Genomic DNA, 16,560 nt, shown 5'->3' with positions numbered 1-16,560 from the left:
TCTGTCAATTTGGATCTTTTTTTTTTCTTTCATTTTTGAGTTCAATAGAATATCGGAATGAGATTTGAACTTTTCACCTTTTCGTCTCTTAATTAGTTAAACTATGCATAAGTCTTCATTTTTTCTCTTGATCTAGATGCAGGATCGGGGAATAAATATCCCAAATAGTTGAAGTATCAAGCTTCCTTCGTCTTTTTAAATCATTGTGTATAAGAATACTGAATTGTTGTTAAATTATGTTTTCTACTATAAATGCTTGAAAATGAAGAATTGGAGTGAACCGTTTATTTATTTTAGTGAATTATAATATATATGTGGGGTTCGAAGTTGATACGATTTTAAAGAAAAATGACACTAACGGTAAATTTTTCATTCAAGTTTACTTGTTTTGTGTCGGTCGTGATTTGTTTAAAAATTAGTATTGTTGTTAAAGTGTAGATCTTAATTTAATAAAGTTGATAACATAAGATTGGATGTCATTTTTCAATATTTAATATTGCGTTTATTAAAATAATTTTGAAATTGATAATGACATCTATTCAAACGAAAAATCTCTAGTCTGTATGGTAGTATATACCTTTCATGTAGTTTAATTTGATAACCAAAGTCAATGTCATCAATAATAACCTTCACCATATCGCCATCATGTCTTATTAGGACCATTGTAGTATGTGCATTAAATCCATTAAAAGCATGATAGCGACACTTAAAACATGTGCTTAGTTTTTTACGTTCTTGGAGATATTTTCCAATATTTCCATGTCCATCGATTTTTATCATAAAAAAAATAATGTGGGAACCGAAAATCAAACTTTTAACATATTGGTTAAAATATTTTTATCATAAAAAAAATAATGTGGGAACGGAAATTCAAACTTTTAACATATTGGTTAAAATATATATTTTAACTAGTAGTAGTCGTGTATTTAAGTCGGTTAAAATCATAAATTTCAATAAATTCTCTTAACGTTCTATTGCCGATAAAAAAAAAAACTTTTAAATATTGAAGGACCCGTAAAATTTGATCTCGAACAAGATAATGAACTAACAAATTTTAGTGAAGAAAACCCCCCGAGTGGAAGAACTCCCATTATGTAATTAGAGCTTTATTCATTATTATCGTCAGTTTATAGCAAGCTTAGCTAAGTCCATAACCACACACACTGTCTCATAAATCAAGACTTGGGAACTTTAAGTACAATCCATTTATGTTTCATAAAACTAATAAGCAGAGTACAATCATCATGTTCCAGCGCCAAATTAATGGCATTTAATCCCCCAGACATCAGGATTTTCTTTGCTGCTTCTGGACATGATCTGATGAATTCACAGCCCAACACCAAGAGTATTACATTCGGGAAATTAACAATGGAACTGATAACGGAGCTTCATCAACCATGATCGCCTGCAACAAATCCAGATCCCCATAACGCTCTAGAAAACGCACCCTGCAGTCCTCAGCCGCCATCAGACCGGTTGAGTATGCGCCGTGCACGGATCCTGGATAATTGATACTCATAGCCTCCCCGGCGAAGAAGAGGTTGTCGACAGGGATCCTCAGCCATTCAAACAGATGATGGGGTTTGCCTACCATGTCGTAACTGTATGATCCAAGTGAGTTGATATCTGATCCCCATCTGGAAACTAGATGCTGAATCTACAAGATGTGGAGATATATTCAACATTGAGTTCATATTGCAATCGTGTTAGCATTCGACATAACGATTAAGACTAGGACTTACCGGGGTGGGCGCATTAGGGACGACCTTCTTGAGTTGCATGAAAGCAAAGTTAGCAGCTTCTTGGTCCGACATCTTCTCGATGTCTCTAGCAAGTTTCCCAGAAGGCATGTAAACAAGAACAGGATGGCTAGTGGCCTTGTGAAGATTGAGGAAGTAGCTGCAATTCTGTGATGAATCAGCAACAACTCCTAAAAACTCCACATTTGGCCAAAAGGCAGTTTCGAAGTGCAAGATTATTTTGTTTTCAAGACCAACTCCAATGTCAGCAATGGCTGCCTCCTTCCAGTCTGGAAGCTTGGGCTCAAACTTGATGACGTTTGCTTTAAGCACCCCAAGAGGAACAGCAACAACAGCAGCATCAGCTTCGAATGTTTTTCCGTTTTCCACTGTTATCTTCACTCCAGTATATTGTCTCGATATTTTTGTAACCCTGAAAGCCGACAGAATTCAGGATCGGTCGATACGTCAAGAAACAGAGGATGATGAAGAGGAAGGGCAACTGAATTACCTATGACTGAGGCGGATGTCAATACCCTTGGCTAGAGTGTGAATAACAGGTAGGTAGCCCCTGACCATAAGTCCATGCCCACCAGGGAGCAGTTCTTCCTGAACATATAAAACAAGAAACTTTACAAGGATGGACTTTACAGACTATCAAATCCAAAAAATTATAAATAAGAAACTGCTACAAAGATAAGAAAGAGGAAAAGAATTTAATCGCTCATTTCTCCTGTGTGTGCATGTTATATATTGTTCATACATACTTGAATTCAACGGGACTGGTAGGTCGGCATCATGATAATATAAACACGGCCATGTGTAATAAGTAACATGCGACACATTTTGTCACTTCATCAAGTTAAATTTACATATATGTGGTTCTTTTCTTCCATCTTAAATGTGTGCATATCATCAGAAGGGCAGAGAAATGATGAAGTACAAATCAATTGGGTTAAGCTACATGAGAGCATACCCAATTGTAAAAACATGAACAGATTCCCAAGACCATAAGTTAGAAATAGGAATAGAAAAGTAAGTTTTCAAAAACAAAGAAAAAAAACACTAATTGAGAGAAAAAAATGTTCCACCCTCTTGTCTTCCACAAGTAAATAATGACCCGGCTTTCACAGCTTGATTAGAAAAAGGATGATCACCGTAGGAAGTCAATAGTGAATAAGAAAAGGAACTTGCCTGATCCCAGCCTTTAAGTGAGATAGTATTGGCATCTGCAGAAAACCATCCTTCCATCCTGCATAAATACCATTGAAGAACCTTATGAGCAAGCCCTTCCAGCCTGCATCCAGAGAAATCATATAAGTATATGTCTACAAGTAAAAAGTGAAACTATGTGTCACTTAATTGATAGTGTAAGTCATAAATGGCAATGGTAGTGGTTAGTTTTTCTTGGGGGAAAATAACTTGAACGTTTTATAGTACTGTCAATCTACTTATACACATTATCTTCCATGCAGACAACAAACCTTAATTCTGGTCTCCTTTCGAAGACAATGGAGATTGCACGGAGTATGGATATGTCATCACTTTGTTCCTCTCTTACAGTTTCTGTCTGTATAAAGCAAGAAAGCAAGATCAAAGGGCATCAATAATATGGTTTTAAAACCCAAGAAGCAGAAAAACAAAGTTGTTTACTTTATAAATTAGGAAACATGAATTATGTATTAGTACATTCTATTATTAGATCAAGCGAGAAGAGAATTAGACTGGAGAAAGGAAGGGCATTAACTTACCTCTTTCAAGATCGTTTCAAAGGTTTTGCCAACTTTTGTTACTACCTCTGGAGGAACTTGACTCCCATCCATATCAAACAGTGCATAACTGATATGAACTTTAACGTTAGTAATAAACCAAAAAAGAACTTTGTTCAAAGAAATGATAAAATGAAGCTCTGAAGAAACAGATGTACACAATAAAACTTGAATTAAAAAAAAACTACTGCATTCTCTCTTCAGCAAGATGAATAAAACTTCAAAGACCAAATTAAGTTGAAATCTTACAAGAAACTGCTGTTCACTTAAAACTAATAAAGGTAAGAAGAGGATTTCTACAAACCAAGTTATTTGACTAAATCAATATATCAAAACCAAGTCCTGAAAATCGAATTTTAAAGATGAACAAACAAGCACTTTCAATCTTCCTTTGAAAAGAAAAATGGAAACACTAACTAACTGAACCAAAACAAATGGCAGGATATCTATCATTTTTCCAACCTGGATTGCTTTAAAACCACTCCCTACCACAATTCGTATATTAATAGCAGATGTAAACAAATATTAAGAGACTACCCATGAGATTAGTATCCACCTGCAGGACTTGCTTTCATTTGCATCAGCTTTAAAAAGGATCCAACTCATATATAGGATGGATTCCTTTTCTTCCTGAACAAATCAATTCATTGTTCACAGAGGAAATCAAAGTATGGGACTCCAAAATAACCGAAATGGCCTTTGCTCGACATCAGGATAATACAGTTTTCATGGTAAGATTTATGAAAAAAAGAAATAAAATATATAAAGAAAAATAAACACACCAAAAGAATTGACTCGATACCTTTCCAAATCATGGTCATATAACACAGAATTATCCTCACTAGTTCGGTATAAGGGTAATCCCAACCTGCCAATCAAAGGGGCCAACGGATTTTCCTCACACACCCCGTGCAACCTGCAGATCAGAAGTAAGATGTAACTCTAAATCTAAACATACACAACAATAACGATACAAGGTCTTCGAAATTGAAACGAAACTAAGAGCTAACCATGATGCTCCAAGATCAACAGGAAACCCAAAGGTATAATCAGTGTGAATACGACCACCAAGTCTGTCTCGTGACTCCAAAAGGGTTACCTGATCAAAACGAACAAGATTAAGAACAAATCGAAAACATATAAAGAAAAAAAATAAATACATTCCATAAAATAATTCCGATCCCTGTTTCCAGTGATACGATCACGTCGATAGTAGCAATTTCCTAATACATTCTTCAGTCTTACCTGAAAAGAGGCGTCGTGGAGAGCACGAGCAGCCGCAACTCCAGCCATACCACCGCCGATCACTATGACAGACGGTGGCGATCTCATCTGATGCGACTGCGGGTTGGGATAGCAAATTTCTGCCACGGAAAAGAACTCCATTAAGATCTAACATTCACTACTACAGTCTAAAACGATTCTCTTACTCTGTACCTTCGTGTGCGTGAGGAACAGAGAAGAAAAGAGAAGAGAAGAGAAACAAACCTCCACGCAGTTCGGAATTACTCTTGGCTCCTGATTCCATTACGATTATCCGAAATTAAACTCGAATTAGCGACGAAAGCGAGTAAGCAAGTACACAGACTAAGATGATGAACAAGCGATCGCTTATAAAATTCAAGCGAAGGAGGAAACGATTGAGGGGAATAATGGAGGATGAAGATCAACAAACGAGTAAGGAAGTGATTGCAATTCGTATTCACGTTCAGACCCAGCTTTCCCAACCAGCTCATGCGCTTCAATTTCCAGACTCCTGAAGCCACACTGAGTTCAGTTTTCCCGTCGGATCGGCCGGAATTCCGAAGATCAACAGCAGTTTCAGTGTATCGGAGACGATTTTTGCTCAGAGACGGAAGATTTTCGGAATTCCACAAAAATCAAACTGTTCTTAGCGATGGAAAATTCTAGAGAGAGAAAATAGAAATTACTGAAATGTTCAGATCGTTTTGGTTTTCTGTCATCCGACTTCCACCCTTATATATAGTATTTGGAGAGGTGATTTTATCGTTACCATTTTTCTTTCTTAAATATTATTTTTAAGAATTAAATTAGAAACTTTTTTAAAATATTTGAATTTTGATTTATTTAATTTTTTTTATCTGTTTCAAATATTTAAAAGTTCGGTAGGTTAACCTCCGATTTAAATTTTAAAAATTAATTTCTATCTAAATTTATTAAATAACAATATATATTTTTCATAAAAAAAAATATATTTATTTTTTAAAAAAACTTAACTAAAATAAAAATAAATCTCCAGCATAATATGGTTTTTTCTTTTTTTTTTCTTTTATAAAATATTTAATTATAAATTTATTTACATTTTACCATAAATTACCATATTTTTAGTGGAGGATTAGTCTTATTTGCAATTAAATAAAAATAAAATAAATTCATTATGTAATTATCTTTTTTATTATTGTTTTTGTTAGGTTAGAATTAGATAGCATAAGTTAATTAAATTAATCACGTTTATTATCATTTTTTAAGTGTATTATTGGATTTAAATTTCAAACTCTATGTCATTTAAGCTATTTTCACTTTAATTACGCGTATTATTATTGAAGATTAATAAAATTGACGTGTTAAATTTCACCCTCCATATTTATAATAATTTTATTATTTTAATTAATTTTAAAATTTTGTTAACTCAATTAATTGAAGAATTTTAGTTTAAAAAATTGGCACTTTCTTTTAAAAATCAAATATTTTTAATTAATTTATTTAAAGGTTTTGCTAGTGGTTACGTACTTTTGAATGATAAATATTGTATTTAAAACGATTTAATCGGTCTTTCCTAACTAGCCAATCTTAATATTTAAATTTTAAAAGTATTTTATTTTAATTGTTCAATTTCCAATCATTAAAGCTTCGAGATTAAATTATTTAAATATATATTAAAGATAAATTTATCTTTATTCAAAATATTCCATTTTTATTAGAGAAGTGATAATAAGTGAATAATTTTTAAGACTTTTATTCATTAAAATTCCGTTTACAAATGAGTTGGAATCAAAATGAAAATCAATCTTTCTTCGATGTTGTTTACTGTAGTTGTTTGGAATCAGAATATAAAATATAAAAAATGTTAACATTGTTTGTTTTCATCGAGAATAAAAATTTAAGAATAAAACGTTTTTTTCAAGCCATTATGAGAGGTTAATCTGATTCGAATACGTTTTTTATTTGATAAGTGTTCTCTTCTTAAGTTGTCTGTCTAAGAAAATGTGAACTTATGACTGAAAATTCAAAAAGAAAAATGTGGAAATAAAATAAAAAGAAGGCGATAGAATTATTTTATTATTTATTATATTTTTCTAATTTTGGATTAAATTATGTTTCCTAATTATTTCATTATTATTGCTATTCAAGGTAAATAAACCCGGCTTTTCAGGTTCTTAATGATTAAAAAGATCATATAATTAACTAATAAACGTGGCAAATATTTAAATAAAATAAAATAAAATAATAGGGGGTGGGGGCCAGGGGTACTAGTGGAAATAATTTTGTTGGACTTGGGTTGGTAGAATGAGACTTTTTCGGAAGTGGGGACCACCGTTTTGGGATTGGCTGACAAGAGAGAGAGTTACATAAGTTAGGTACAGGATTGGAGGGCTTGAAGTTGCCACGTGGAAATAGTGACGTCAGCTTTTTAAAAAACACTATTTTGGGTTGTTAGAAATTGGTAATTTTCTACGTTGATTTTCTCGTTGGGTCGGTGCAGTGGGCCACGATCTATTTATTTATTTATGTATTTTTTTATTAATATTTTTATTTTCATCTAATTTTAAAATTTGAGAGTTTAAATTATAAATGTTAGATTAAGTTTTAAAAAATTATTATTATTAGGATTGGGTTTAATTTTTAAATAATTTAAAATTTAGTTTCAAAATTGAATTATCAGATTACTCTACTTTTAAAAAATTAAAAATATTTAACTTAATTATAATTTTAAAATTTTAAAATTGTGTTTATTTTTTTTACGATTTATTCAACCGCTTTTATTTTATAAATATTTATTTAAAAAAAATACTGGTTTGTACGCACGCTCACATGTCTATGTCCATCAAAAAAAACTTCGCCACGTGTTACAAGTTTCATTTTTAATTATTATCCAGTTTGAAAAATGTCTCGCAATATCATTATTATATATATATATATATATATGTGAAAGTTTATCATATCACAGTTAATATTTATATTTTTAAAAAATCCACAGATCTAATTCTCTTTTTTACCATCAAATTACTCGTGCACGCGTAATGTGTGATGTCCATATTGGTTGGGGGAGGAGAACAAACCATCTTTATAAGGGTGTGGAAACCTTCCCTTAATGCATTTTAAAGTCTTGAGGGGAAGTCCAAAGAGACAATATCTGCTAGCGGTGGATCTGAGCCGTTACAAATGGTATCAGAGCCAGACACCAGACGATATACCAGCTTTCTCGCTGTTCCCCGAAGGGGGGTAGACATGGGGCGGTGTGCCAGTAATGACGCTAGGCCCCAAATGGGGGGTGGATTTGGGGGCGGTCCCACATCAATTCCCGAATGGGGTAGACACGAGGCGGTGTGCCAATAAAGACGCTGGGCCCCGAATGGGGTAAACATGAGACAGTGTGTCAATAAGTACGCTGGGCCCAAAAGGGGTGGATTTGGGGGCGGTCCCACGTCAATTGAAGGAAGAATAGAGTGTTAACGAAGACGCGTCATATACTAAAATAATCAGGTGTGGAGTACATTATTTAATTATTAATTTAAAACACTTTAAAATTATATTAACATTTTCTTTGTTTTAAATCAACCTTTCTTTATTAGTTATTATAATTTTTAATTTTTAATTTTTTTTGTCCTTAAAGTAAAAAAATGTCGACTTTTATTATATAGTTCGTTTACGTTATTTCTTATTGATTTATCGGTTAAAAGAATATGTAAATAATTATAAAGTTTAACCTTTTTTTAAGAATATTTGAATATGTAATTAATTATATAATTTAACCTTTTTTAAAGAATATTTGAATATGTAATTAATTATAAAGTTTAGCCCTTTTTAAAAAAAAAATAATATACAAATTAGCTTAACATTATTGGAATATTTTTTTTTAAGATAAGGTAAAGTAATGGCATTTATAAGTGGGGTGTCACATAGGGACCTTTAAATTTAAGTAGATATTATTACTTTTTAAAAATATTAGGAAATTATCATATGATAAAATTTGAAAATCAGAACAAACATATAATAAAAGTTGATATTGACAAGTAATCAATTGGGTGTCAGTGGAAGGACCTTTCATTTATTTTCTTATTGTCAATTAATTTATAAAGTTATCAAATTATATTTTTATTTCAAAATAATATGATTCCATATTTGTTTTTTCACCTAAATTAATAAAAATATTATTGAATTTTAAATTTTTTCAAATTTTTAAAAATTTTGATAATAATTTTTTTTTAAATACTCGTAAAATTTAAAAAATATTCAAAAATATTCTTTTCATTTATTTTTGTATTGAAATTGTTAATAATTTATTTTTTAAATACGATAATGATATATTTTTTTAATTTTTCTTAAAAAGTTGAAGTTTATTATTGAAACTGTCTGTATTTTTAGATTTTCTTAAATTATAAATTATTTTATCGATATATTTTTCAAAATGAAATAAATGGTAACAATGACCTTTTAACTTTCTATACAAATGTAAACAGCATCACGCACGCTTTCAAAATTTTACACATAAACTAACACGTCAAATTTCATAATTAATTTTAACAAAAACGAATATTTCAGTTCTGAATGGTATATTTTTGAAATGAACTCCGAAGTTCAAAGACGAAAATAAAAGTTTTTAAAATTAATGTCGAGATCGTAACCCGAATTTCGAAAGATTATAATTTAATATTAGCTTGGAAAGGACTTGTTTGGCATATACGCACCGTCCAATAAAGCCCTCTCTTTTCAGGGGAGGACAGAGTCACGTGCTAAGTTAACATATTTGTAAGTAAAAGGGCACATATTTCTCACCATTTGACTAAATTTTTTAAGGGATATAATTAGACTAAATTAATAAAAATATATGTTAGACGAACACGGCTCTCTACAATGGTATGATATTGTCCACTTTGAGCATAAGCTCTCGTGGCTTTCCTTTGGGCTTTCCCAAAAGGCTTCACAAAGCCCAAAGCAAAGACATGAAAGCTTATGCTCAAAGTGAACAATATCATATCATTGTGGAGAGTCGTGTTTGTCTAACATGGTATCAGAGTCATGCCCTAAGCTTAGTCATGTCAATAGAATCCTCAGATGTCAAACAAAGGACTTTAAAAGAAAAAGGAGTTGAGGCTTCTCGAAGGTATAGTAAAAAACGACTAAGACTTCAAAAGAAAAAGAAGTCGAGTCTCGATTAAGAGGAGACGTATTTTGTTCGAGGGGAGATATTGAATGAAAGTCCCACATTGGCTAAGTTAGGGAATGATCATGAGTTTATAATCAAGGAATACTATTTCAATTACGAGGTCTTTTGGGGAAGCCCAAACCAAAACCATGAGAGCTTATGCTGACTCTATTATATTTTTTCAAGGGTTTTTTTTAATTAATATTTTTACTATTATTTACATGTGGTGCTTCAAGAATGAGGGACATATATTTAATATTCATGTACTTTAATATTGTAAATAACAATTTGTAGGGGCGTAAATGCAAATTTGAATTTATTTATTTTATGGTCTTTATAAAAAAAATATTATTAAGTCATTTTATAAATATTTATAGATAAAGTGGTTGGATTAAAAAAAATCAAAATTAGTGTAATAAATTAGGCTCCATGTGATGGTTTTTTTATGTGATTTGGGAACTATTTGAAAATTATTTAAAATTAGATATTGTTACATCAACATCATAGTAATTAAAACATTAGATTATAATTTTAAAATTTTTATTTTAATGAATTAAATTTTAAATTTTGTGTTTAGTAAATTTTTTTAATGAATGAATAATAATTGAGATTGCATCTATTTTTATCGTTTATAATGGCAACATTTAAAAAGAATTTCAAAAATTAAATTTTAATTTATAAATATATATTTTTAAAACAATAAAATCTCTCGGGATTTTGATCTCATTCACAATGCATGTGGCGAAATGTTGGTTGAAGCCCTTGAACGGAAACCTCATGAACAAGAAAATGGATTTTTGTAGGTTGTACGTTTGGCAAGAAAATAGAAAGAAAACCGTTCTGCTATAGTTTAGTGGATAAGGTATCAATTACTGTTTGAGAGGTAAATGATTCAGTCCCCGATCCAAACACGATTGCTTGGGTCAAGGCTTTAATTCAAAAAACAGTCCATATGCTTGAGTCAAGCACTTATAATAATGAAGCCAATGGCTGCAAAGATCAGTCAACGATGGTTCCTAGTTCAGCAGCAGACAGGCAAACATAAACTTAAAAGGTTCGTTTCTATCATACACAGCCAAATACTTGCAAAAACTAGAGATGGTTTAGGCATTACTGAGTTGAAAATGATCTATTCATGCTTCTTTTCCGGTAATGGTCCTCCTCTGGGGATCTTGCTAAGGACATTGGAATCCAACTTCTGGAAGTGACCACAAAGCTGGTCAAAGATGATGAATGCGAAGGTGTCGACTTCATCTTCGTATTTCTCGTACAGAATTGGAAGCGTATGGGCTGCAACGAAACCTGGATGTATTTGAAATGTGTTAGTAGTTGTGAAGATTGGTGGTTTCATAGGATAGGATGATCGTCTCGACCTACAACATTTCGTGTTTGAAAACAATTAGGCATAAGGTATATCCGACTTTCCATGGGATGTATGATGTAGCTATCCTATATTTTACTTGACGAATGAAATAACTAAAGTGTATATGTGAGATCCCACATCGGTTGGGGAGGAGAACGAAATGTTCTTTATAAGGGTGTGGAAACCTCTCTCTAGCAGACGCGTTTTAAAAACCTTGAGGGGAAGCCCGAAAAGGAAAGCCCAAAGAGGCCAATATCTGTTAGCGGTGGGCTTGGGCCGTTACAAATGACATCAGAGCTACATATCGGGCGATGTGCCAGCAAGGAAGCTGAGCCCCAAAGGGGGGTGGACACAAGGCGGTGTGCCAGTAGGACGTTGGGCCCTGAAGGGGGGTGGATTGGGGGTCCCACATTGATTGGAGAAGGGAACGAGGACGCTAGGCCCCAAAAGGAAACTTCTCTCTAGCAGACACGTTTTAAAAACTTTGAGGGGAAGCTCGAAAGAAAAGGCTAAAGAGGACAATATCTGGTAGCGGTAGACTTGAACCATTACAGTCTAGGTCAGGTTACTATCCTATATTTTACTTGACGAAATGAAATAACTAAAGTGTATGTGTGAGATCCCACATCGGTTGGGAGGAGAACGAAAGTTTTTTATAAGGGTGTGAAAACCTCTATCTAGCAGACGCGTTTTAAAAACCTTGAGGGGAAGCCCGAAAAGGAAAGCTCAAAGAGGCCAATATCTGCTAGCGGTGGGCTTGGGCCGTTACAAATGGTATTAGAGATACATATCAGGCGATGTGCCAGTAAGGAAGCTGAGCTCCAAGGGGGGTGGACACAATGCGGTGTGCCAACAAGGACGCTAGGCTCTAAAGGGGGGATGGATGGGGGGTCCCACATTGATTGGAGAAGGGAACGAGTGCTAGCAAAGACGCTAGGCCCCAAAAGAGGGGTGGATTGTGAGATCCCACATCAGTTGGGGAGAAGAACGAAACATCCTTTATAAGGGTGTGGAAACCTCTCTCTAGCAAACGCAGTTTAAAAAGCTTGAAGGGAAGCCTAAAAAGAAAACCCTAAAGAATACAATATCTACTAACGATAGGCTTGGGCCGTTACAATCTGGGTCAGGTTACACTCATCTCAACTAGTTTCACACGACCATATAATCCTACAACATTTGGTAAGTAAGCAGCCATCATAGTTTGAAACAGATATCTGCAGGTCATCCCCTCTAGGACTGTAGATTAATATTTGGACAACCCAGAATGAATCCTACTGGTTGTAAGTAAATAATATGATCAAAGAAATTAAAGATGTAAATGTTTTGAGATGCTGAATCTGAAGCCACTTACCAACATACAAGACAGTAATGAAATTGGACCAGCTACTAATCACAGCACCAGCCCACAAGCTTACTACAGCCTGAAAACATATTCACATTAAAGAAGCATCTACAAGAAAATCAAAACAGCAAGTTCCTAGAGAGTTATAATCAAAGAAACTCCATCCAATTATAGCAGATTCTTGCAAAACTAAGCCACCATACTTATATGTCCAATGTGTTTGGTGTTCATATTTTCAACTAACATATTAGTTGCATATATCGCTTCCTGAATCAGCAGCAAGTTCAGGAAAGATAGAGAGGCTTTTTCAAATGTGAGTGAGATTCCACATTGGTTGGAGAGGGGAACGAATCATTTCTTATAAGAGTGTGGAAACCTCTCCTTTGTAGACGCGTTTTAAAATCATGAGGCTGACGGTGATACGTAACGGGCTAAAGCGGAAAATATCTATTAGCGGTGGGCTTGGGCTGTTACAAATGGTATTAGAGCCAAGCATCGAGCGATGTGCCAGCGAGGACGCTGGACCCCAAAAGGGGGGATTGTGAGGTCCCACATTGGTTGGAGAGTGGAACGAAACATTCTTTATAAGGGTATGGAAACATCTCCCTAATAGATGCGTTTTAAAATCGTGAGACTGACAGTGATACATAACGAACTAAAGTGGACAATATCTGCTAGCGGTGGGTGCACGTCTTCTTTTCTTTTACCACTCATGTCTATTGTTGAGTAATGGCATTCATTGATACAGATAGTTCATGGTTTTAAGCTGATCCCCTTTAGAATGCTACCATCAGTGTTTCCAAGGCAACCTCAGGCATGCACCTAAGGTGAGAGGTGAGGGGAGCTATGAGTTTAAGATCAATAACAGAAAGTTGATGCTCGTATTTATTCAAAATCAAGGTCTTGAACTGAAATACTCATATATGAATGTCTAGTGCAGAGAAATACTCATATATGAATGTCTAGTGCAGAGAATACTAATTTGAGATCCCACGTCGGTTGGAGAGGGGAACAAACCATTCTTTATAAGGGCGTGAAAACTTATCCCTAACAGGCGAGTTTTAAAATCTTGAGGGTAAGCTCGGAAGAAAAAACTTAAAGAGGACAATATTTGCTAGTGATGAGCTTGGACAGTTACAAATGGTATCAAAGCTAGACACCGGGGGGTGTGTCAACAAGGAGGTTGTGATGTCCCACATTGGTTGGGGAGGAGAACAAACCACCATTTATAAGGGTGTGGAAACCTTCCCCTAGCAGACGCGTTTTAAAGCCTCGAGGGGAAGCCCAAAAGGGAAAGCCCAAAGAGGACAATATCTGCCAGCAGTGGATCTGGGTCGTTACAGAGGTTGAGCCCCGAAGGGGGGTGGACACCAAGCGGTGTTCCAGCGAGGATGTTGGGCCCTGAAGGGAGAGGTGGATTGTGAGATCCCACATCGATTGGAGAGGAGAACGAGTGCCAACGAGGACACTAGGCCCCGAAGGGGGGTGGATTGTGAGATCCCACATTGGTTGGAGAGGGGAACAAAACATTCTTTACAAGGCTGTGGAAACCTCTCCCTAACAGATGCGTTTTAAAACCTTGAAGGGAAACCCGAAAGGGAAAAAAGCTCAAAGAGAACAATATCCGTTAGCGGTGAACTTGGGCTATTACAACTAATGACCTTTAGAAATGCACAAAATTGCAAAAGTAGTACATAAAATATGATAGCATACCCCAAGGAATTGTTTCAAATCTCCATTACAAGCAATATCTTGGAGAAAATGAAGAGCTCGGTTAGCCTCGGCACCAAATGAGACAGCAATTTCGACAAATAGTTCCTCAGGAAGATCGAGGTGAGGAACATTAGACGATGTTCTGCAGTGCACGAAACATGTTACAGAATGCATCAGCATTTGTAAAACCAGAAAATGCATTGAAGTCAATGGGAAACAATGGCATAAACGTCTATTTTCCAATCACCTGTCCAGAAATCCTGAGGTATTTGTCCATATAAACTGAAACAACATACCAAGAACCAGAGCAAAGCAAACAATAGTCAAGAAGTGGTAACTAAGCCATTCAAACAGTATCCAAATAATAGTTGCACTAGTCAAAACACTAGCTGAGATTTTCTTGTTCTTCCATAGCAGCACATCAGCAGCTACAAATATTTGATCAGCAGAGAAATCAAAATGAAGTAATATGATTCATGACATGAAAAAGATTATAGAAGATGAAAAAAAACTAAGAACATATAAATAAGGATATACATTTTCCGCCCCCGAGAAGATGGTGAACGGACTTTTTTCGTCCAAATATCCGCTTGTCCCGACCAGGCACTGAACTTGATGACGATACTGATTCTACCTTATGACCACGTTCAGCAGGAGCTTCAGAAAAATTCTGAGGAAGATCCTTAGCAGTTACATTCTCAGACATCGTTCTTGTGCTTCAGAGAAGAAATAACAAGAAAAAGGAGCCAAAGTTAAGGACTGAGCTGTTATTCAACAAGAAGGCAGATTGATAAAAATATAAACAAGCACAAAATAAGAACAATAATAGTCAATAGGATGCATGAGATTAATCATATGAGTAAAGGAGCAAATCAAGGTCCAAGCTCCTTGCCAAAACTTTCCACTCAAAAATGCATAACAGTCATATCGGCTAGCGGTGGGCTTGAGCTATTATAAATGATAATGGAGCTAGCACTGGGCGATGTGTTAGTGAGGAGGCTGAGCCCTGAAGGGGAGTGGACAAGAGGCAGTGTGCCAGCGTGCCAGCAAGGACAAGGGGCCTAGAAGAGAGGTGGATCGAGGAGTCCCACGTCGATTGGAGAAGGGAATGAGTGTCAGTGAGAACGCTGGCCCCCGAAAGGGTAGATTGTAAGATCCCACATCGGTTGGAGAGGAGAATGAAACATTTTTTATAAGGGTGTGGAAACCTCTCCCTATCAAACGCATTCTAAAAACCTTAAGGAGAACTCCGGAAGTGAAAGCCTAAACATGACAATATCTACTAGCCATACCATCCAACATTTTAATCCACCCAGGAGGAGGATACCAAGTCAAGATCAAAAGCAATCCAAATCTCATTCAAGCATCAAAATCTTCAGATTCATCCAAATATTCAGCGTGGTAATGCAAGATAAAACGAAATAGAATCTTCAAGAGCCAGAGGAGGATGAAACAATATGTAAGAGATTAACAGGATGCTACCAAGATTACAGCAGAAGTAAACAAAAAGAGAAAGATCAAATCTACAACAACTATGAAGTAAAACAAGCTAGCAGCATTTAACCCCATTTAAGCATCAAACAAACAAATTAAAAGATGGAATCATCCTGAAAAAGAAGCAAAACAAGCAGAAAATCACCAAAATCTAAAATGGAACTCAAGAACACAAACCAAGAGCAGGAAATTAATGGGTCTTCAAGGAAGAAACTGAAGAACAGATAGATGAAAGTGGGTTCTGAAAAAACTCCGTTAAGCACTACACAAAAACGAGTGATAAAAACAGTAGACGATGAGAGAAGTAAAAAATTACGGGATTCCAAGAACATCAACGGGAAATGACTTACTGAAATTATTAGCGGGCCACCACCGACCCAGGTACGAAAATTCCGAGTGGGTCGCATTGAATTTTGCATGTTGACGGACGCCAATCGCGAATGCCTTTGGGTCAGCTGTGATTCTTTTATCGGAAAGAAACAAGATCATCAGCTGACTACGAACGAAACGGAGAGAGGATCTAGAAGAATACCTAATTTCTTGAATTTCCCCCTTTGGACAATCGGATGATTGCTTGTTCTGTTCCACATGATCTAGACTCAATGGCGCGTTCATACGATCAAATTGTTGTACAAGTTTAGGTACAATTCAAAGAAAATAAAGTTAAAACAATTAAAATTTCATATAATTGTTCGAGTTTATGTTAAAATTGGACCTCATATTGACGTGTGACTTGATGAAATATGTCATAT

At 34.9% G+C, this 16,560-nt stretch overlaps 2 protein-coding genes across 4 annotated transcripts; both read right to left on the bottom strand.

Annotated features, from left to right (window-relative positions):
* Positions 1-1,090: 1,090 nt before the first annotated feature.
* LOC111810933 (polyamine oxidase 2) lies at positions 1,091-5,473 on the bottom strand. The gene is made up of 10 exons (XM_087117688.1): positions 4,997-5,473; positions 4,754-4,872; positions 4,519-4,607; positions 4,311-4,424; positions 3,491-3,578; positions 3,224-3,309; positions 2,930-3,036; positions 2,251-2,344; positions 1,743-2,172; positions 1,091-1,657 (listed from the first exon to the last, which is right to left on the bottom strand). Exons 1-10 carry the CDS (start codon positions 5,034-5,036, stop codon positions 1,349-1,351), a joined length of 1,476 nt encoding a protein of 491 aa, XP_086973814.1. The 5' UTR covers positions 5,037-5,473; the 3' UTR covers positions 1,091-1,348.
* Positions 5,474-10,826: 5,353 nt separating this feature from the next.
* On the bottom strand, positions 10,827-16,450 carry LOC111785628 (reticulon-like protein B8). Of its 3 annotated transcripts, XM_087117746.1 has the most exons (8): positions 16,341-16,438; positions 16,159-16,271; positions 15,986-16,070; positions 14,852-15,030; positions 14,562-14,742; positions 14,315-14,456; positions 12,611-12,680; positions 10,827-11,198 (listed from the first exon to the last, which is right to left on the bottom strand). In XM_087117746.1, the coding sequence occupies exons 1-8, from the start codon at positions 16,421-16,423 to the stop codon at positions 11,026-11,028; spliced, it is 1,026 nt and encodes a 341-aa protein (XP_086973872.1). In that variant the 5' UTR covers positions 16,424-16,438; the 3' UTR covers positions 10,827-11,025. The 3 variants fall into 3 exon arrangements, with proteins under 3 accessions (XP_086973872.1, XP_086973870.1, XP_086973871.1); XM_087117744.1 differs by having other exon boundaries at positions 16,159-16,450; XM_087117745.1 differs by lacking the exon at positions 12,611-12,680 and having other exon boundaries at positions 16,159-16,450.
* Positions 16,451-16,560: the final 110 nt, after the last annotated feature.

This window comes from Cucurbita pepo, chromosome 14, assembly GCF_057944985.1.
Source record: "Cucurbita pepo subsp. pepo isolate OVF chromosome 14, ASM5794498v1, whole genome shotgun sequence".
Lineage (NCBI taxonomy): Eukaryota > Viridiplantae > Streptophyta > Magnoliopsida > Cucurbitales > Cucurbitaceae > Cucurbita > Cucurbita pepo.
Note: the sequence above shows the minus strand (reverse complement) of the source record. Positions and strands in the feature narration are given on the sequence as shown.

What these genes read in the sequence shown, in the direction of transcription:
- LOC111810933 (XM_087117688.1), bottom strand. Translation starts at nt 5,036, where the DNA reads ATGGAATCAGGAGCCAAGAGTAATTCCGAACTGCGTGGAG. An exon ending in TATGACCATGATTTGGAAAG is followed by an intron (nt 3,579 to 4,310) that starts GTATCGAGTCAA and finishes AGTTCATATCAG; the next exon opens with TTATGCACTGTTTGATATGG. An exon ending in GAAAGGAGACCAGAATTAAG is followed by an intron (nt 3,037 to 3,223) that starts GTTTGTTGTCTG and finishes CTCTGGATGCAG; the next exon opens with GCTGGAAGGGCTTGCTCATA.
- LOC111785628 (XM_087117744.1), bottom strand. Translation starts at nt 16,423, where the DNA reads ATGAACGCGCCATTGAGTCTAGATCATGTGGAACAGAACAAGCAATCA. An exon ending in GTGGCCCGCTAATAATTTCA is followed by an intron (nt 16,071 to 16,158) that starts GTAAGTCATTTC and finishes GTTTTTGTGTAG; the next exon opens with TGCTTAACGGAGTTTTTTCA. An exon ending in ACCTCAGGATTTCTGGACAG is followed by an intron (nt 14,457 to 14,561) that starts GTGATTGGAAAA and finishes CGTGCACTGCAG; the next exon opens with AACATCGTCTAATGTTCCTC.